General features: G+C 49.0%; 7 protein-coding genes across 7 annotated transcripts; 3 read left to right on the forward strand and 4 right to left on the reverse strand.

The window, feature by feature from the left end:
- Nucleotides 1-628: 628 nt before the first annotated feature.
- Nucleotides 629-2,537, forward strand: Asppvi_004357 (uncharacterized protein; the record flags this gene model as incomplete). The annotated part of the gene is made up of 4 exons (XM_043300310.1): nt 629-631; nt 763-1,637; nt 1,699-2,352; nt 2,414-2,537. 4 exons carry the CDS (start codon nt 629-631, stop codon nt 2,535-2,537), a joined length of 1,656 nt encoding a protein of 551 aa, XP_043156245.1.
- A 1,212-nt stretch (nt 2,538-3,749) lies between these two features.
- Nucleotides 3,750-6,684, reverse strand: Asppvi_004358 (RFX family transcription factor; the record flags this gene model as incomplete). The annotated part of the gene is made up of 4 exons (XM_043300311.1): nt 3,750-5,358; nt 5,416-5,736; nt 5,799-6,525; nt 6,669-6,684. 4 exons carry the CDS (start codon nt 6,682-6,684, stop codon nt 3,750-3,752), a joined length of 2,673 nt encoding a protein of 890 aa, XP_043156246.1.
- Nucleotides 6,685-8,142: 1,458 nt separating this feature from the next.
- Nucleotides 8,143-9,566, reverse strand: Asppvi_004359 (succinate--CoA ligase (GDP-forming) subunit alpha; the record flags this gene model as incomplete). The annotated part of the gene is made up of 6 exons (XM_043300312.1): nt 8,143-8,643; nt 8,721-8,803; nt 8,868-8,893; nt 8,966-9,028; nt 9,091-9,231; nt 9,400-9,566. 6 exons carry the CDS (start codon nt 9,564-9,566, stop codon nt 8,143-8,145), a joined length of 981 nt encoding a protein of 326 aa, XP_043156247.1.
- A 453-nt stretch (nt 9,567-10,019) lies between these two features.
- Asppvi_004360 (Elongator subunit ELP3) lies at nt 10,020-11,750 on the forward strand (the record flags this gene model as incomplete). Its single annotated transcript, XM_043300313.1, has 1 exon — nt 10,020-11,750. One exon carries the CDS (start codon nt 10,020-10,022, stop codon nt 11,748-11,750), a length of 1,731 nt encoding a protein of 576 aa, XP_043156248.1.
- Nucleotides 11,751-12,442: 692 nt separating this feature from the next.
- Asppvi_004361 (uncharacterized protein) lies at nt 12,443-12,956 on the reverse strand (the record flags this gene model as incomplete). Its single annotated transcript, XM_043300314.1, has 4 exons — nt 12,443-12,520; nt 12,593-12,685; nt 12,803-12,860; nt 12,919-12,956. The coding sequence occupies 4 exons, from the start codon at nt 12,954-12,956 to the stop codon at nt 12,443-12,445; spliced, it is 267 nt and encodes an 88-aa protein (XP_043156249.1).
- Nucleotides 12,957-14,064: 1,108 nt separating this feature from the next.
- Asppvi_004362 (1-(5-phosphoribosyl)-5- ((5-phosphoribosylamino)methylideneamino)imidazole-4-carboxamide isomerase HIS6) lies at nt 14,065-14,978 on the reverse strand (the record flags this gene model as incomplete). Its single annotated transcript, XM_043300315.1, has 3 exons — nt 14,065-14,348; nt 14,404-14,590; nt 14,679-14,978. The coding sequence occupies 3 exons, from the start codon at nt 14,976-14,978 to the stop codon at nt 14,065-14,067; spliced, it is 771 nt and encodes a 256-aa protein (XP_043156250.1).
- A 203-nt stretch (nt 14,979-15,181) lies between these two features.
- Nucleotides 15,182-16,126, forward strand: Asppvi_004363 (uncharacterized protein; the record flags this gene model as incomplete). The annotated part of the gene is made up of 2 exons (XM_043300316.1): nt 15,182-15,523; nt 15,587-16,126. 2 exons carry the CDS (start codon nt 15,182-15,184, stop codon nt 16,124-16,126), a joined length of 882 nt encoding a protein of 293 aa, XP_043156251.1.
- Nucleotides 16,127-21,230: the final 5,104 nt, after the last annotated feature.

The following is a 21,230-nucleotide window of genomic DNA, read 5'->3' on the forward strand; positions in this document are numbered from 1 at the left end:
TTCTTGATAAACGAAGTCCGGAGGAGGTGTAGATGAGAAGGAGTGCTCACTGCTCAGTCACCAGGTAGAGAGACGATCAGGGAGAGGGTAGAAGAGCAACAGGGAAGCGTCCAGTGCCTTAAGCGCCATCCGCATGCAGATAACCGGCAGAACTATTCAGGAGCTAGTGAATTTTGAGAAGACAATGAAGGCAATCAGAGGGAGTGTTGAATGAGGGAATGCCAGTTCCTTATCCTGGAATCACGTGCCGCACATCATGGCTGATAAGCTATCGCCTTTCACTGAAGCGTCATTTCCCGCTGTTATCAATAATACTATGCTTCTCCTCCTCCACATCGTCTCAGTTCCGGCTAATCTCTAGTTGTAACTCAAAGCCCTGACAACTTCTTTTGTTCCATTTCTCAGTCGTTTTATCTGTTCTCTTTTATTTCCCATTCTTCAAGCTTCTGGTCAGGTCATTCCTCTTTCTGACCGGTCTCGTCTTTCTCCATAATCACATCGATCTCTCTCTCTCTCGCTCGCTCGCTCGCTTTTCTACATTCTTCAATCATACTGGCATAGTGCATCTTCTCCGCCTCTCGAGCGGTTCGGCCTGTCACGCCAGCTGACAGCATATTAATTTCATAGAATGGTGCGTGGGTAACTCAGAGTATTTCTCAATCCTACATTCACTTCATTGATGGATTCCATCGAGCCCGAAGTTATTGTGTGGAGCCCCCATTTCTGGTATCTTTGGTTGACTGTTGTACATTCGAACTGTAGTCTGGGAACTACGATTACCCTCCTGCCTCCCGCCGTGCCCCTCGTGCAAGTCGTACTTCCGACAGATCTCAACCACCTACTGAAAATCGCTTACAACATCTGAGGGATTTATTGAGCTCTGAGCGCCATCGGGATAGTTCAGCGACTACCCGCGCTTTGGAAATACTCAACCAGGAGATAGAGGAATATCGTTCCAGTCGGGCCCGGAACTGGACCAGCTTTGAGCAAGCTAGAGAAGCTGTAGATCGTCAGATCCAACTTTTGCAGGCAGCGACACCTCACAGGGAGGAGCAGACGCGCGGTGCTGATCACATAGGCTACCCGCGACTAGGGACGCAGAGGACTTCAACTACCGATGTCGCGGGGTTGAATCCTAGCACAGCTCCTTCGAATTCCATACGATCAGCTAGTGACAGCAGACCTTCTAGACGCCGGCCCATGCGGCATCGACACCAAGAAGGACGAAACAGAGCTCCCGAGGCACAATCCCTTCTTGACGAGCTCGTACCACTCGATGAAACACTTTCTGCGATGCCGCTAGAACCAGGCACCGATGTGCAGGGGGACAGTCGAAGGGTCAAACGCAGAAAGCTCGAGTCAGACGACAAAAGAGAAGGGCCCCAAGCTTTTCGCTACGGCCACTATGGCCAAGTAGTTCCTGGCGCCCTGAAGATGGAAATCAAAATGTGCGACGGTGGGACATACGATGATTCTGACGGCGAGAATTCGTGGCCAGAGAACATCTTGCGCAATGATTCAGCTGTCTACTGCACAAAGTCAGATCGATGCAATCTGATTCTGAAGCATCGGGGAGACGCCCCCTTCTGCTTGAGCAAGATTGACATCAAGGCCCCCAAATCTGGTTACAATGCTCCGTATGTCCCATCTCAAGCAGTCACTCGTGCACCTATCTCGGATTTACTGATCGTTCTCTAGAGTCCAGGAAGGAATGGTGTTCGTGTCTATGGCGTATGATGATGTCTTGGCTCGTACCGCCGCGTTCAAGATTCTTAGACCGGCCCCTCGTCGTTCTAATCGGAGCAGGCGTACTGGTTTGCAGCCTTCTGAGGAATATCTGAACGCGTTCCGGACACCCCTCCAGACTTTGGAAAGAGCGGTATTTGGTAACACAGATTCTCCTTCGGATTCTGATAGCGACATCAGCACCATCGCAGGACCCGATGCCCCCGATCCCATGGCTGAGTTTCAGGTAACGACTGAATATGATGGTACCTCTGATAATGATGATGGCTGTGACATGGACGACGAGGATGAGGCGGATGATGTTGACGGCTCCGAAAGCGATGAAAGTGAGACTGAAAGACGGGTTGTTTCCGACGAAGCTACCTTTTACCGGAGACGTGATGAAATGCTGCAGCGTATAGAGGCTGTGGAATGGTCGTACGAGATGGAACAGCGCGGGCTTGAAAGGCGCCGTCGGATCCCCAATCGTGTCGAACCTGCTACATCATCTGCGGCCCCAGAGTCTCGACCTGCAGGCTCATCATCTCCGCCTGTGTTAAAGCCGCATGCTCGTTTCTTCATAGAGCGAGCAAAGAGCATGGTCAGCATCAAGTTTGATCCACCAGCGTACGTATTCCGAAACCCTGTTGCATCGCATCACTCAAAGTTCGCTGACCATCCTCAATAGCTCAGGCAGATACATCTTGATCAAGCTCTGGAACCCCCGCAACGATGGCAATATCGATATTCGGAGTATCATCACGTACGGCTTTGCTGGTCCTCGATTCTTCCCCGCTGGAGAATTTAGGTAGGCGCCGCATCAGGACAATGCGGCAGCCCAGCTCAACAAGCAACATTCATGCATCACTTCGAACTGTCCTCTTCACCCACTCTATCCTCCTACAGCCTCGTTTCTTTTCAGTGAGCCAAGAGTCATCGCGGGTTCCGGCTTGGCTTATTTGTTCGTGTAAGCACACCATGTCATCCATTTTACAATAAGCCATATGATAGAGGTCCGAAATCGTGAGTCGGAATGGCGTTTAAGTTACGGTCTAGGTTGTTTTCCTACCTGTCTATGTATTCCAAATTTTGCAAATTGTATGGGTGTACGGACGATGATCACGTTGAAAAGAGGAAAGTCAGAATTCAAAGGATATGTAACGACTGATTACATGATACTCCACGGTGTTTCACATAGAACGAAATGAACAAACCGAATCGCTGCAAGTCCACCATACAGTTCGGGTCATCATTCTGATCTTGCGCCAGGTCGAGCGTCTCTCCTGCACGGCAGAGAAGTTAGCCGCCATGCGGGACCCGCGACGTGGAGAAAGCCCGGGCTTTGTGCGTATAGCATGACGGATTGTAGGGGGTAGGACTGTTCCCTGAGGGAAACGTCACGACCGATTTGCAGCGACGACAGACGACATGACTCAACCAAGACGGGGAGCAGTCTTAGAGGTATGCCAAATAGTTGACATCGCGCATAATTTGGATCGAATTAGCGGATACTGCTCGACCGACCTCAGTCGCCGGAACAATGCAAAACCCACCGACAAGTGGTATTTCGATGCAAAAGAGTCAGAGCGAACCCGGGGTACGCGAACCAGAAGATTAGAAAGAGCGTATAAGAAGAAGTGGATGCTGTAAACCAAGGCCAAGTCCGTCAAAAAGCTGTAGATCATCTGAACAGACAAAATCGACCGTAATCCTATGTACATCAAAGTCGGTCTCCTGGTTGCAATCGAAAGGCAAAAGAAGAGGAATGCTGATAGAAGAAGCGGAATCCAACACGCTATTAATGAGTATGAAGTCAACCTGAATAACCGCAGTGTTACAGACCGATGCCTGTCGAATCGATGCTCGTTTCATCCCTCGTGCAAAGATCGTCCAACGCCGAACCTTATACGTGAGCGTAAATAGTCAACCAAAAGATGCACCTCAAATCCAAATCCAACTCCCTGAAAAGAAAAGAACCCTGTCCAAAAGTATAAGCGTAAAATGCGGCAAATATGCATAAGCACCTAGATGACGACAACATCTCCTTCAGCGTCTGCTGGGTCAGAGGCCATCATATCACCATATTTGCCCACGGACATGAGCATTGAATCATCGTCAAGGTCAATAGCACTATCGTCATTATTGGGAGCGTGAAAGCTGGCAATGTTATCAGCGATGCTAGGTGGCTTTTCACTCTCCACGGAAGCATGATTTGGGCCTGCGTCTGACGGCGGTCGATTGAGCGATGTCCTGTTTTGGGGATTCACATCCGCCGATGAAGGGCTTGTAGTTGACCTTGGCCTCGAGTCACTGCCCTGCTGCGCATCAGAAGCGCTGAAAGAATCATTCTTCTCAGTAGATGGACCGCTAGATTGTTTCAGCAGGAAATTGGGCGGACTGGACTGGTCAGAGCCAAAACTCGTATTTTGCAAGGTGCTTGGTGTGAAACGCATAAAACCATTCTTCTCTGCCTGCCATAACATCATCTCGTGAAAGAAAACTTTCGTCATCCACCAGGCGCTGAAGCTTTGTGCACCGCCAAGGGTCAATCGGCGGAGAATGCAATCCCACAAGGCGTCGACCTTTTCGATGATGCATTGCGTGCGATGGTGGGGAAATGCAGAGGATAGGTTGAGTATAAAAGATATCCACTTATCGGGAAAGTTGTACTCCTCACCTGCGGACGCCTCGACGGGGTATTCACGAGCCGCGCGATCCGCTTCCGTGTCTGGCTTCGTAAAGAACGGGTGAGAGGCAGAGGGGTTCAGGTCGTCAACAGGAGTTAGCAGAGCTCGAACGTCATGTTTCAGTATCTGCTCTGCAGCCCGCTCCGCGCATGTGGGAATATTCGCCCGTGAGACCATTTCCTTTGGATCAACAAGCGTTTTAAAATCGAACCACATCTGGTTCCTATTGTCAGGATGGCACAGCCAAGCTGCGGCCGCATTGGCTGATTGGTTTACATCAAGCATGTGCCTGAGCAGATTGCAGAAAATATGGGCCGGTATTAATCTTGCCAAGCTGACATGTGCAGGTTGCGCTTTGAATGTCTCACCAATATGAGTAGTCAGCCGTTGGGAAATCGAGCTAAAAGCGTCCAGGACAAGTTTGGGAACGACCTGCGTGGTGAGAGGCGCCACGAATGCAATCATCTTCTGGTACATGAGCCAATCGCACTCCTTGATCCAAGGAGCGAGGTTTGGATGGGTCAGCAGCTTCTGTACTGGAACCGTCAAGGTCCCATGAAAAGCGGAAAAATAGCGGAGGAGGTTCCGCTCCTTGCAGTAGCGGAAGCTATCTATTACGGAGATACAATGGGAGCGGTAAAGGGCTGCAAGAGCCGCCGCGACCTTAGTATCGGTATTGCAGGGAAGATACCCCCGTATATCGGGTAGTTGAAAGGAGTCGTTGTCAACAGACGTGTCCTCGGCGGACGGCAGGTGGAGCATCTGATGAATCATTTTTCCAGAATGATTTCCGACGTTCTCGAGGGTAATGCTGTGGTCACCGTTGGAATTAGTCGTGGCTTGGCAGATGCACCCTGCGGTCGAGGAATTCGCTGAGAACCTAGGTGTAAATGACACAGTTGGTGAAGGAAACACTGCGGTATCTGTTGGCGGCGGTGGTAGAATACTGAAAAGACATGTAAGCTTGCATCTTCCGGGCCTATCGAGTATGTGATTGACAAACCTCTTCTGCACGGCTCCGTCAAGTTTGTTCTCTATGCCACCACCAATTTGACCATTGGTGATCGACGAGACCTGTGGGTTCAACGGCGGCGGCTTCTGCTGCTTTTCCTCGATGACCGTTAAATCGACATAGTGGTACTTGGATTCACCGCGAACACCAAGGCGTCTGGTTTGCACATTCGGAAATATGATGCGCACGAGTTTACCAAAGGAAGCCGGATTCAAGACTGAAACACGCTCGGTGCCACATTTCTCTGCATAGCAACAATAAACACGGTCTCGTCGGACAGAACCGCTGCTCTTCCGGCAATTGTCCTTCAACCTAAGCATCCATGAGTACTGATTACCTGTAAATAACAATGGGCACTGCGCGTTCGCTCTTACCAGATCATGGCAAAGACCTGCTTAACTTTCTCGGCCTTACCCCCTGCCCCTTCATGTTTCAAAACCTCTGCCGCCATCTGCTTGAGTGAATAGCCTTCGTACTGACGGAGCAACTTTCGCAGTTCGTTGTCATTCGCTAATGATGAATTGGAACCTTTCTTCTTCTTCCCACCAGTCTCAGAGTTCTCATTGTCTTCCAGCACATGCTCTGGTAAGTGATTTTCAATATTACTATCGTAAATCGCTTGATACTGAGCGATCGGCATGGCAGACAGCCCGTGATGCGACAGGCCTGGAGGGATTGAATGGTGAGAGAGGCTATGCCCATGCATTGCATGGCTCGGAAATTCCTCTGCCCTAGGAAGGACTGAATGATGAGGATCTTGGAGTGTCGGATCGAGCGAAGCGCCATTCACGGGATGCGAGATCTGCTGGCCAAACCGGATAATGATGTCTTCGGGATTACTCGCGAAGACATTGTGACCAGCGGCAGATTGGGAGGGTATAAATTGGGAGAACCCATCGGTGATCTGTTGGTCCTGTGTTTGTTGCGTGGTGCTGGAATGGATACTGGCTGTTGATCCTCTAGACCTTGGTCGACGGCTGTTTCTTGAAACTACAGCTTCTGACCGCGCTCGCATAGGATCTGCCGTGCCAGGACGACTATGCGGTCCTGCTAACTGCGTTGTTTGTGATGCGACACTCGAGCATTGCGATGCAGCTCGCCCTGTTTGTTTTGGCTACGGATTAGCAACAACGGACGGAAGGCGGAGGCTAAAAGAGATAGGCTAGCGGCAGGGCCGCAACGACGGGAGATCAGATGAAAAGTAGAAGCCTCAGAACACCGAAAGAGACGCAGGAACATCTTACCCATCTCATGAGCCATAGTGGAGGGTCTGCTAGTACACTATCCGACTAGGTGGTTGTGTTTTCGTTAGCTGCTGGGTGCGAGTAGGTTGGTAACCACGGGCAATGGCGTCTGTTTTGATGATCGGGTCTACAGCCACCTCAACGTAATCACTCGAACTCACACCACGGAAGGCCGATGCAGGAAAGAGGCTGGAGGGGGAAAGTCGTGATTTTGGAGATGAGTTCGTCAAGACATGAAATCGGGTCGTTATAGAAGTCGCAAGCACGCTATCGAAGGCTCATAGTGGCCGTGGTTGCAGTCTGGTCATAAGTTTTGAGTGTGCAAAGGTGGAATAAACAGAGGCGGCGGTTCCTCAAGCAACGGTCACGTGTGGATTAGCTAAGTCTCATTCCGCAGGCAGATTTCCAAAACAACAAAACATTGGAATGGAATCTCAAGTGATGATCACCGTTGTTTATGGGCTCATCCGTCATGGACGGGGAATAGTAGATGGGTGTTGAATGATTTGACTGATTTGACTTGTTAGCAGCGAGACAGATTCAAATTACTGGGGAAATTGCTGGCACTTAATGAGCAGCTGTGCCTGGTGCCGCAACAGTGCCTGTAGGATTGGGTCATTGCACACAATATTCTCTTGACATTATTTGCTCAATGACAAGGAATGATAGAACACAATTATTGTAAGGTACTCCGTACTTGGAATGGCATTACTCGAACCAATAGTTTCCGATCCTGAAGGATCTAGAGCGAAAGACCTACTGTTTTKGGAGACAAAAGGAATCTAATAGTATATCCAGGTCCTTAAGCTGTACTGGTGGTAGCCTGAAACCACCTTAATCGAACATGCGTCGGTTTCTTTTAATTTAACTACGTAACTACAAGTAGAACCAGGCCGGGTCGCATATATCTATTTAGTCGCTGATCCACATGGTTGAACTTGAACTTTCAAGGTCACCTGAATCAAAATATTTCGGCCAAGGCGATGTACAATTGCAACCGAACACAATCAGATTTCTCCTGGTAGGCCTAGTCCTCGAGCGAGACATCCCACGCTCCAGTCGGATATATATACCTGCATGCCGCAAGGCTTTCGAATAGGACTGATTGCTCATGGAGTGACTGTGGAGGAGCTGGTCCGGCACACAGACAGTTGCAGCAACGAGTCTATGAAGCCAGAGATAGAATACGACCTGGGTTTTCCAAAAGAGATAAACAACGATGAAATTTACATATCGAAGCTAATTACTTCCTATCACCTCTAAACAACCGAGAAAGGGGAAAAAAGGAAAGGTACATTTGGCCAAGGAACACACGGACAAAAGAAGAGGCCGTCCTGGGGGTAATAATAGGTATGAGGAGTATAAGGTACCCTAATGCACAGTCACGCACCACCTTGCAATCCAATATCAATAGGCCCAAGCCAAGCCACACTGCCTGAGGGACAAGCGGAAAACTCTTTCACCGGGAGTCCATCTAAACCAGATCCCGCTTGACGAACTCAGCGAGCAGAGTCTTACCAAGATGGGCAGGGCTTCTCTCCACAGTGACACCGGCGCTCTCAAGGGCCGCAATCTTGGAGTCAGCACCACCCTTACCACCGCTGACGATAGCACCAGCGTGGCCCATACGACGACCGGGGGGAGCGCTAATACCAGCGATGAAACCAACAGCGGGCTTGTTGTGCTTGTTGTTGGCCTTGAAGAACTCGGCAGCATCCTCCTCGGCGCTACCACCGATCTCACCAATCATGATGATGCCGTCTGTCTCCTCATCCTCGAGGAAGATCTTCAGGCAGTCAATGAAGTTGGTACCGGAGAAGGGGTCACCACCGATACCAACAACGAGGGACTGACCGAGACCGGCCTGGGTGGTCTGGTTGACAGCCTCGTAGGTCAGGGTTCCGGACCGAGACACAATACCGACACGACCACGCTTGTGGATGAATCCAGGCATGATACCAATCTTACATTGGCCCTACAACATAGAAAAGGAGCATATCAACACACCGCACGTCCTTGCCATATCACAAATTCGGATGCGAATGAACTTACAGGAGCGATGATACCAGGGCAATTGGGTCCAACCAGACGGGTCTTGTTCTGAGTCTTCAAGATATCCGTGATGCGAACCATGTCTGTTGATTCCGAGTCAGTTCTTGCGCAAAAAGAAGCTACATTTCGCGGAGCAAGGAGACATACCGTGCTGGGGAATACCCTCGGTAATGCTGAGAAATGCGAAACATCGGCGTTAGCGATGCTCAGTCACTGAATTTTCTTGAAATGGGAGCACAACTCACCAAACAACCAAGGGAACCTCAGCCGCGATAGCCTCCTCGATACCCGCAGCGGCGAGAGGGGGACTGGAATATATCAGTATCAGCCACTCCGGCGACGACGGAAACCAGGAATCATGAATCCATACGGGACGAAGATGGCAGAGGCAGTGGCACCAGTTTCCTTCACAGCCTCGCTGACATTTGCGAAAACAGGTCTATCAAGGTGCATAGTACCGGCCTTCTTGGGGTTGGTACCACCGACAACCTTGGTTCCTGGGAATTGTAAGCTTTTGAACTCTTGTCGCAGACTCGCACAACCAGGATCAAGGGGTTAATCGTAATGTACMATAGGCAATGGCTTGTTCGGCGTGGAAACTGTTTGTAGCGGAAAAAAAGCAACGTCAGCATTTTTGTATGCAGCTGAAATAGGAACGCAAGATATCGCCACAACATACGTTCCCTGCTTTCCAGTGAAACCTTGGAAGAGAACCTTGGTGTCTCCATTGATGCGCAGGTTGTTCACAGTCTCAGAGTAGATCGAGCTGCCCTGGCTGTAAGCTCGTCGCTGCACAGCAGCGGCATTCTGAAGGGCAGAGAGGGTGCTACGGCGGAAAGCCTGCATAGTTGCCTGTGAGATGCAAAGAATAGAAAGACAGAGGGGAGAGAGCACCGGTAAGTGTGCTAGAAAAGAACTGAAGGTCTGGGGAAGCTTTGAAGAATATATCAAAATGACATGGGACACTTCAGCAGGAAAACGCGCCGGGATGGGTTTGGGGTTTGGACTTTTCGGGACAAAGCTTTAAGCGGATCCGATTTGTCGCGGCGGTCGGTTGGCTCCCTCGGCGTTCCTTTTTTCCCATCTCCCTGCTATCTGATAAATTTAATACCTGATCACATACAAAATATCGCTGATAACAAATCTGCCCCTCTGTCAAGCGGGATCGTGACTACTCTTTTATCCTAGCTTACCTGGTTGGGACGACCATCTTTGTACTTCATATTACCGTTCATAGCTCTTCATTGAGATTTTAGGGGTCTACTTTTATCTGCGATCGTCGCAGTAATCCATTTCACAATGGCGTCCCTCACCATGACTTTGCCGCCACCATCCAAATCTAAGAACGGCAACGAGAAACTCCCACCAGAAAATGAACGTTATATGCGAGCTTGCTCTGATATTGCAAATGCGCTCATTCAGGAATATGAAGCGCAGAGGGATTCATCCAAGCCGAAGAAAGATATCAACCTCAACAAGCTGCGCGGCCAAATCGCGAAGAAGCATCGCCTGGCTACGCAACCTCCCTTGACAGCTATTATCGCTGCTGTGCCGGAACAATACAAGAAATATATCTTACCCAAGCTGATTGCGAAACCTATTCGGACTTCGTCAGGAATTGCAGTTGTCGCCGTCATGAGCAAACCTCACCGTTGTCCGCATATTGCCTACACCGGTAACATTTGTGTCTACTGCCCTGGTGGACCAGATTCGGATTTTGAGTATTCGACACAGTCATATACTGGCTACGAGCCGACGTCGATGCGCGCGATCCGAGCGCGGTACGATCCGTTTGAACAGGCGAGAGGTCGGGTTGATCAGATCAAGTCTCTCGGCCATAGTGTGGACAAGGTGGAATATATTGTCATGGGTGGCACATTCATGTCTCTTCCACCGGATTACAGAGAATCCTTCATTGCTCAACTTCACAATGCGCTGAGTGGGTACCAGACGGACAATGTTGACGAGGCTGTTCAGGCGGGCGAAATGAGCAACATAAAATGCGTTGGTATTACGATCGAGACGCGGCCTGATTACTGTCTGGATACTCATCTGAGTGATATGCTTCGGTATGGGTGCACCCGATTGGAAATCGGCGTGCAAAGTTTGTATGAAGATGTCGCGCGGGACACGAATCGAGGCCATACTGTCGCTGCGGTGGCAGAGACATTCAAGCTGGCCAAAGATGCTGGGTTCAAGGTCGTTAGCCACATGATGCCGGATCTGCCGAATGTCGGCATGGAACGGGATCTTTTCCAGTTTCAGGAATATTTTGAAAACCCAGCCTTCCGTACGGACGGTCTGAAGATTTATCCGACGCTGGTCATTCGTGGCACAGGGCTGTATGAGCTTTGGAGGACGGGTCGCTACAAGAACTACACTCCCAACGCGCTGGTAGATCTCGTCGCTCGAATTCTTGCGCTGGTCCCTCCATGGACGCGTATCTACCGTGTGCAGCGAGATATTCCCATGCCCCTGGTCACTTCCGGCGTCGAGAATGGTAACCTTCGAGAACTGGCTTTAGCACGCATGAAAGACTTTGGCACAACATGTCGTGATGTGCGCACCCGCGAAGTTGGTATCAATGAAGTGAAGAACAAAATCCGCCCCTCGCAAGTGGAGCTCATCCGCCGAGACTATACTGCCAACGGTGGTTGGGAAACGTTCCTCGCCTATGAAGATCCCAAGCAGGACATTCTCATCGGTTTACTGCGCCTCCGAAAGTGCAGTCCGACTCACACTTTCCGTCCGGAATTCACCGGCCAGCAGACGAGTATTGTGCGAGAGCTCCACGTATACGGCTCTGCGGTACCGCTCCACGGCCGCGACCCGCGGAAGTTCCAGCACCGAGGATTTGGAACCTTGCTAATGGAGGAGGCCGAGCGGATCGCGCGAGAAGAACATGGAAGCCGGAAGATCAGCGTCATCTCGGGAGTTGGTGTCCGCAGTTACTATGCTCGTCTCGGGTACACACTGGACGGTCCTTACATGTCCAAGATGCTTGACCCAATTGAAGATGAAGAATTCTGACTCGAATAAGCACAAGAATGTTTTGTCTTTGTGTGTTTGATGGCGAGGATTGATATGATAATGATGGTTTTTAAAAGTTGCGCTCGCAAAGGTCGGGTTCTGTCGAGAGTACATGGCATAATTGGGTGTTCTCAGGCGTTTCGCATGATGGCGTTGGTGTTTCGATGCATTACAATTTCGATTCCCGTACATGTCTTAGCCGCTGCTTTCCATCCTTGGGTGTAAACATGTTGCCAGTCCTACTGTCCTTTCCAGTTTTCAAGTCATCGAAATGATAGAATTAGATACTGTTTTGTGCAAGGCCCAGTCTGCTATTCTGCAGTTCTCCATGCAACAGTAAATCGTAAATTTGAAGCAGCTCTATGTCAAATACAACGACACAATATGTACTCCGGACAAACCACGGTAAAGAAAGTGTGCTCTAAAAATCGAAGACAAATACCGCTGAAGCAAGAACACCACACCTGATTAAAGCAATCACGGACATCACAATCGCCAGAATGAAGGCTCAGGAAATAATGTAGGATTTGTAATCATCATCTGATCGACAGCCGTCAACAGCGGAATCGCAAGAGATACACGCATTCATGAGGGTCCCCAGAGGCACTCGACATATCCCTTTGTTTCGTAATACGGACATAGATCAAATGGCGAGTTCCATGTTTTCTTGCGAGAAATATATAAGAAATTGTCTAGTTTAGCGAGATAGCACCGCCCCGGCGGCTTCTCATGTGCAGATAAGCCTGGAAGGCGCAGAAAACGAAGAAACACTGCCACGACAATTTGTCAGCACATCCACTCCATATCACTTGACGCACAGGATGGTGGTGCGATAGACTTACAGCGTATATGATCACCGCGGTGAAAATCGAAGCAGCAACTGCACCGCCATCTTCGGGGTCGTTTTCCGATCCGGTGAATCCATGGTGTTCGCTCTGAATACATTGTCAGCAGGCCGTCACGATAATCCAGTGTTATGTGTGGTCGGAGCAAAAAGGGGAACGAGGCAGCAAAGATGGCTGTTGAGCGAATACGTAAGGCACCAGACGAACCTTGTATAACGATCCGAGGACGGACAGAATGACAATAGCGAAGGCGGAGATGACCACGCTGTATCGGAGGTATCTGTTAGTCTTCTGATTCGGTCTGGAAGGCGACAATGACTTACCAAGACCAGGCATTTAGAACAGATACAACGGGCTTCATTTTGACGTTGTCGTGACCAGAGATGCGATAAGTGATTGATAGACGTCAAGCAATGCGGTCTCGCTGAGAGGTCGGCTTATCCTCGCAAAGATCGACAACTGGCGTGTAAGAGACAATGCGGGTGATATGTTAGATACGGAGTCGACTGGAAATTAGCGGCTTCGCTCATGTGAGCTCAAATAATCGAGATGCTGGAGCTTTTGATGTTTGTACTCCGTATCGTCTGCCGCTTGCACTCCAGAGGGGAGGCGGAGAGCTCTATTGATCCGCCTTAGCCGCATTTGGCATGTGAGGTCCAATGAGCGTCGTCATACTCATCATTTCCGTCATCCACTGGCGAAAGCATCAATATGATTTCTATTTTTCTTTTGATTCCAGGAGACTTAAACAGAATTCCTGGGTTCTTCAATTGATCAGACGACAACGCACATGCTGAATCAAGCATTCCCATGAGATCTAAAAAGCAAACTCAGACCTCCATGTATCGCGCGAAACACATGGTCTGGAGTCGTCCATGTACATGAACATCAGCTGGATGTATGACGATTACAGAAGAAATATTGTCTGTAGAACATAATCAGAAAACTGATTGTTTGTCACTGTTTACCGCATTTCAATTGACTCCCAGCTACTACTAGAACATGCCGTAGCAGAGGGTTTGATTGAGCTCTGGGCGTTTATTCAGAAGGCATACCAAGCTTCTATCGAATAGCAAGGGGCTGACATTGAACGGGTACCCGCCGGCTGAGTCTCCGAAGAAGGAAAAGAAAATGGGTAGAAAGACAAACGAGCTCACTATCCTGATGCGAAAGAACATCGGAAATCCGAAGTTCAGGCGTAAATGCCGGATAACAAAAGAAGCTGGATTTCGTCCATTCTCATTCTGTACTTCAACACCTGAGCGTTCGTGCCGGCCATGAACATGAGACTTCATCCTCAGGGTGACGATTCGACGCACTTACAGTTAATGAGAGGCACCTTTCGCTTCATATGGACAGAGTTAGCTCATGAGCACATTATTGTATTAGTGACCTTTCTCATGGAGCTTCCCAATAGATGTTTGCTCTATCTGTATATATGCCACCAAGAGTTCCTGTATGATACATATTCAATGCTGTTGATTCCACCGTACACACTCATCGAACGTTACACCCGAGCCACCAAAGATATCCAAAGCACTACCAATAGTCAAGTCGACCTTTCCATGACTGCTCACATGGACCTTCTCAAGATCCTGCAGACTTTGGGCCCCACCAGCGTATGTGATGGGTATTGAGCACCATTCGGCCAGCTTCGCCACAAGTTCTTCATCAATACCCTGCTGTAGCCCTTCTACATCCGCAGCATGAATGAGGAACTCGGAGCAATACGGCTCAAGCATTGAGATTGAGTCTGGGGCAGTGTTAGCTTCGGAGTGGTGAGAAGAACAAAAGAAATTGAAGTATACCCTGGTTAATCTCCATTTCAGTGATCGTCTGCCAGCGGTTCATGGCCACGAACCATGTGTTGTCCTTTCTGCGGCAGCTGAGATCTAAGACCAGCCTGGATCTGTCACCTCCTAGGGCTGTGAGAACTGACTGCAATCGTTCAAGAGAGAATCTTCCTTCTGGAAAAAGGAAGGAGGTAATTATAACCTACAGAGAGATGAGTTACAGATTCATTGTACCAAGCGAGAGCACATATGGTTCAACCAAATACAGCCAGAGTGAGAAGAGGACCTACCTTGTCCGCACCCTGGTCAACCCAATACTGAGCATTCTTGTCATTTATTCCCCCCGCAACCTGTAGCCCTCCTGGCCACGTACGGAGCGCTTCTTTTGCAGCTTCATCGTTGCCAGGTCCGAGCATCACAACGTGACCTCCGCGCAGTTCATGCTTCCGATATAATTCTGCATAGTGGCTGGCAGGGAGCTTTGATACATAATTTGTTCTTAGGTCCGAGTCCCTATCACTCAGGGTGCCTCCAACAATTTGCTTCACTTGACCCGAATGAAGGTCGATACAAGGCCGAAACTTGGTCATCTTGTCAGATTCAATCCGTTTCCACAGAATGGTTGCTGGCAATAGTGGTAACATCCACAGTCGTCTTGATAGGACGAGGGGCTACGCTTATCTTATCACACGTGACCGATAGTTTCTCCGAAAAAATGAAGCGGTAAAGGAACTTCGGGGCGATGACCCAGACTCTACTTACACTACGCCTGCACTAAACAAATCAATTCAAAATGATCGGAAAAAGAAAGAGAGATACAGCCGTTGTGACGAGACCGCCCAAGACAGAAGACGAAGAACAGACCTCTACTGCCGCAGACCCCTCTGCTCATGACCTGTTCCGCAAATTTTTCGAGGCTCAATTCGAGCCCTTGGAGTTGCCTGGTGGACAGATCAATCGCGAGCAAGAGTCACAAGAAGACGAGCAGGATTGCAGTGATGGATTGGAGTCTGGATCGGAATGGGATGGTGTGTCCGAGGACGATGAAGGCAACCACGTTGAGGTTGTCGAGCACCAGGATAGAACCACGAAGGACAAGGAAATACTGGACAAGAAAGCCCGGAAGGCTTTTATGGTATGTTTTCCAGATGCTGTTTGGAATAAGGCATGGTTATACTAAGCTCTACGAACCTGCCAGACCGCAAAGCCACCTACATTGTCTATGGAGTCGACAACCACAAAATCTGCTTCCAAAAGGACCAAAAACGAAAAGGAGGATGACGATGATGCTATGGATGCGGAACACCTAAAGAATGATCTTGCTTTGCAACGATTGCTCAAGGAGTCTCACCTTTTGGACTCTGCATCGGAACTTGCGCCAACCGGCAAAAACCGTCTTAAAGCTCTAGACCTGAGGATGCAGTCTCTCGGGGCCAAAACATCGCTCTATCACCAGAATATGCCTTCGTCGCTGCGTAGGGGGATCAAAGCCAAGGCACTGACGAAGGAGGAGAAGCGACGACGAGAAGCTAAGGAGAATGGAATCATTCTCGAGAAGCCGACGCACAAGTCGAAAGTCAGTAAGGAGCGGCGAGAACGTGGCATCGCAGGTCCTGGCATCGGAAAGCTCTCAGGTKGAACCTTGAATTTGAGCAAGCGAGACATTGCCGCGGTTCAAAGCTCGCGCCGCTCGAGTAGAGGAGGCAGAGGGAAATCGAAGACAAGGGGACGGCGTTAAGCCGAGACTCCCCAAGACGTTGGCACCTGTGTCGCCTAAGTCTGTTAACTCACAAGGGTCTCTTGCAATCTGGCGATTGCCATGGCATCGTTCCAGGTCGCTACAGAGAAGGTTCAGCCATGGACTGCCACTGCTATCCCGTGAAGGCGCTGGATGACTCTCGACCTGTTTTCGAAACTCTCGGTCCATTCCTTGCCACTATCGTCGCCACTGACGGAGCTATTGATCACTAGCATAGCCATTACTCGAGACAGCCTCTTGAGGCGCATTAGCTTGCGAAGCCATTCCGCCGCTGTGCAGCAGTCGTTTCGCTATGTAACAGAGAGCGACGCCTGAAATTGATATCGCTCCCCATATCGCCAGTTCATTCGTGTGCCTCTAGTTTGGGACTAAGAAACCTTATTCTCCAGTCTTATTCTAGGAAATATTTGTCGAAGCACGTTTTAACACCTCAGTGGAAGTTTTGGGACTGTTCGGGTAAAAAAAGTGGTCCGAACTGGTGCACTGTTCCAGATATGGTGAAACCTCCGCGTTCCGGGTGCGATAGGACTGAAACGCCCCCTGAAATTCGAGAACCCTGTCGTTTACTCGTTTGGGATTAGTTTGTGGAGCCGTCACTTTTTGGCTTGCTAGTTGCTACAGAGTGCGAACTTTTATGGGGCAGAAGTACTCCGTAAGACTCTGGCAAAGCGATCAAGAGACCTATCTACCTAAACGTTGTTTCAGATCATCCGAGGAAACTCCTGGCCCAGCTGCTGAGACTGCTTTTTTAGTCTTGACTAGTGCGTTGATGACAAACATGGCCTTGATACTCCGTCTTTTCGCTCCAAGTTCCACCGCCACGAAGTATCTTGACTCGAAGTCGAGTCTATGACCAAGATAGTGTACGAATGAAAGTTACAAGGTCTCTTGCGACTTCGCGAGCTATCTGGATAGGGCTTGCCACCGCGACGCTCCAAAACTGAGAAATGACCGGATCTTCCCCCAGTTCTGGCCATGTCTGTGCCCTCCTTCGCCAATCGCCAGCACATACTAGATCTAGACTACCTATTTAAGCGACGTCTTGGTATCTAGAGGTAGTCCATCGCCAGCAAAACTGTGCTTCTGACCTACGACCTCGTCCGAGGCATGCGCATAGTGCTGTTAATGCAGATACCAACAGAGAACCATAAGCTCAAGCACTGCAGCTCTCGCCCTCTAAACTGGTTCGAGCTCTCCGCACAGAAGATGAAGTGCCTAGTCTCATGTAGCTAGCTAACGATCTAATGCAAGTTGGAGTTGCACAGGAACATGCCTGCTGGCTTTCTTGCCGACGCCGCACAAAAGATGTTCAGATGTTGTCATGGCGAGCCCCTCCCGGTTGCCACCATGTAACCATATCTACCGTAGCGTGAATACCATGATGCCATAGTATGCATATGCAATACCTGTACTGGGGTAGTACACGAAGAACCTACGCAGTCTCTACCAAGTAATACTGTCTACGAATTAATAATAATGGAGGTCTTAACACCGTTGCCGTGATTGCTCCAACGGCAACCTTCCGGTGCCTGTTTCAGAATCTGCAATAGACCCCTCTCGGCACGCCGCACCCTCGAAGGCCCTGCCAACGGCGCAGTCAGCGAATCAGCCATCCACTGGTATGACTACGAGTCAAAATCAAGACTCGAGATCTATCTTTAGTGTCGAGGACTCCATTTAGAAAGTAAGGAGAAAGGACATCCCGTTGCTGGATAGGGAATGGTCGATCGTTCATCAAAGTCATTGCAGGTCATGTTGACTCGCAGAAGGTGGAGAATTAGTCTATGCCATTGTTTTGGATACGGCCTTAGCTTCTACCTGGAAATGGTCCCAGTAGATGATAAAAAGTGGTACGGAGTAGTAGTGTCTAAGAATTCTTGGTTACTAACGTGCTTTGGAGAGGGAACAGGATGCCCAACACGCGAGGGAAAAAACAAAGCATATCTATATGGCTCAATGATGAGAGTGCTGATCAGCAAACAAGATGATAACCATCTCAGTGTAAGGTGGTAGAGTCAACCATCCAGAATACGTAATCACGGCAAGTAGTGCTCAACACCTTGCTTGGCATTCAGTGGATGGATGCCCTGAGCACCACGATGTAGCGATGTAAGACATTGTGGTGGATCTAAGAGACAGCGCAAACTTAATCTCTTCCGTTTTGACATCCGAATTTTGTTGTTTGAGCCTGTGAAGGGGCCATTCGGTCTGTCAAAACAATCCGTCTACCCAACAGCCTCATACCTCCTCATTGTTGGAGTGGGTCCATGATCACAGGAAGCGATCAATGCAAAGTCTGCTGACTTGCCATGACACTCCTTGGTTTCAGACTTTTCTTTTCTAGCTTCAACGGCAGCTTTGCGACTTACTTGGAAGACTGTGGTTGACAGAGCGACACTACTAAGAGGGTTTCTCGGATGTTTATCAGGATCCGGGATAGTCGATCAACCGAGGAGGATCTCCCAACTTCCCAAGCGGCTGACCGTGTGAGGGGAAACTTGGAAAGCAGCGTTCTCTTGGCGATCACTCTTGATTTTTGTGCGCATTCTTCCATGAATAATCGGGAAGGACGGCCTGAAAAGTGAGAAGACTTCAAGAGGCGGATTATTATTGGCAATATCATGATATGCAGGTTCCGTCTAACCGACAGAGATCGATATGTTTCCCCGCAAGTTCTTAGCAGTTCGATACTGCAATAAGGAACACTAAAAGTCACTAAAGTAAAGCACGGAGTGACTACGGAGAGCCTGACTCGGTATGAGGCCTCTAGACTGAGGCCTGAGGACACAACCATCCATGCATACTGATTGATAATCACATAACCTGATGGTGAAGGATTCAAGTAGAGAAAGAATTCTCATCAAAACTTGACTTTGCGACGGCAATAAGATAAAGAGTTCAAGAGCACTACTTGCACTCTCACTGCGCTTCGCAGGTAGATACGGAGTCGTCTACGGTGTAATACCAGCGGCCGGTGAGAGACCAGTGATCAGCATTGGTCTCGATCTTCAGAGCCTCGAGGTATCTCTTATTCTCTTCCCAGCCGCCCGATTTTTTCGCACTACGGGGAATTTTGCCGTCAGCATTGACACGGGTAGGGTAATCAAGTCCACAGTGCGCCCTAGCTAGGCTACCTGGTTACCCTACTAGTATCGACATACTCCGTACTAGTTACGACATCATATCATCGCCGTTCTTTCTCAAGGTTCTGGAACCTTTTCTAGTGGTTTCAGACCGGGTGATCAAACTGCACGTGCTGAGTCAAGTTGCTTCGGGATAATACGAAAAAGAGACCCATAGTTGAAAGTTTGTTCACAGATACAACAGTCCAAATGCCATATCAGATGCTTGCCTATTGCTGTGGAAGACTCTGGGGAGTCACTATGGACGTATGGAGCAACCCATGCGACCGATGATGATCACCTAACCTGAAGCCCAAGACCATGATTACTCACTAGTAAATGGGTCTGTGTCCAATTCTCCGGGTTAAGACCATGCGACGGAGAACCGCTAAGCATGTAGATACTAGTAGTAAGTAATAACTACTCCGCAATACGTAGACACTACGAGAGAAGTGCCAAAATAGTTTCTGAACGCTGTGAATAATTGGGAAATGGGACTATTTTCGATCTAGGATGAATTGCCTGATACGGAAAGAGTTAGGGCTTGCCACGCTTGTTTCCCCCTTTACCCCTGGTGGATCTCAGCCAGTGAGAAAGGCTCTGGCATCAACTTTCAAGTCCACCAAGACTTCAAGACCATAACACTTTGGACTACATACGTATGTATGTACGAAGTAGTTTCAGGCTTTCTCTAGCAAGTTGTGAACTTTAGGCGACCTTGATCTTTGTACTGAGGAGAAAGCTCTCAAGTTCTGTCTAAATACGGCAGACGTCAAAACCGGACAACTGCGTTGTGCCTACCCTTCAAGTACTCACTCTGTTCTATTCGAACCGGCGTTTGGGCCAGCTCCTGCCCATGCAATCGAATCCCGGCTGAAAACGTTTACTGATTGTCTCTCGAGTCATGGCCGCTTCATTAGTCCTACTATGCAGATCTCTCCCCTGTAGCATACCAATCACGACCTCCTTATCTTGGGTCGTGATCTTCTCTGTAGTTATTTTCCTGCGCACTCCCTGCACTGTTGGGTAGTAGTAGGAATTCAATTCACAAATCCTCCAAGATCATCGCTCAAAACTGTGTAGTCTATGCAGTCTACCGCCACTGGGTACTTGAACTCCTAAGCAATCAGTTGATATCATAACAGGAACGATCGGACCAATGACGGTCGCCATTGCTGTGTCATCGGCCTTATATAGACCAGGGGACGGAGTTAGACTGCCGTAGGCCCGCAGCAAGTACACATGCAGCCGTAGTACTCCGTAGTGTCTTCACATATGAAATGGATTTCATTTCCAAGTGACAAGTCAAATCCGAAGTTCTAAACACAGCTTCTGCAGCATGAGAGCCAACAAGAGTATGGACCAGGGACAGAGAATGATAATTCTAGCAAGCACTCTAAGATTACCATAACGTTGCCGTTTTCTAACAACCTTAGTCTAGCAAGGCAGGTTAGCTTTGTCGATCATCGTTATGATCCAACGGTCGAGTATAGACGCGTCTGATCACTTTCGGCCAAGGCAGTGAGAATACACAGTATCTGAGTGAATGACAGATGACAGGTTCAGAAGATGGCACTGGTATGTGGCAATTTGTTGACCTCACTTCAAGTATCCAAGTATGCTTTAATAGTACAGAGTACGGAGTACCCCCATAGATTGTGTTCTGTGGCGAGAATGAGGGCCGTCAGAACGATCATTGCTACGATGACCCCTTCTGGTCACCATGACAAGCCGGAATTGACCCCAAGTCAAAGATCCGTTAATCATCATTTAACAATAATGACCCAATATTCCGTATCGGCGATAGCCTGGATCAATGAATCATGAATCTAGAACTTACGGCTTGAGCGTTGGATGATATGTCGCTTCAACGTTCTTCTGCTTGAGTCCAGTGTTCTCCTCAAATTGGTAGATTGACGAGTTATTTTACTTTGTTAATCTCCACGAAGACGATCTCTTAC

The sequence above is a fragment of the Aspergillus pseudoviridinutans genome, assembly GCF_018340605.1.
Source record: "Aspergillus pseudoviridinutans IFM 55266 DNA, scaffold_3, whole genome shotgun sequence".
NCBI classification, from domain to species: domain Eukaryota; kingdom Fungi; phylum Ascomycota; class Eurotiomycetes; order Eurotiales; family Aspergillaceae; genus Aspergillus; species Aspergillus pseudoviridinutans.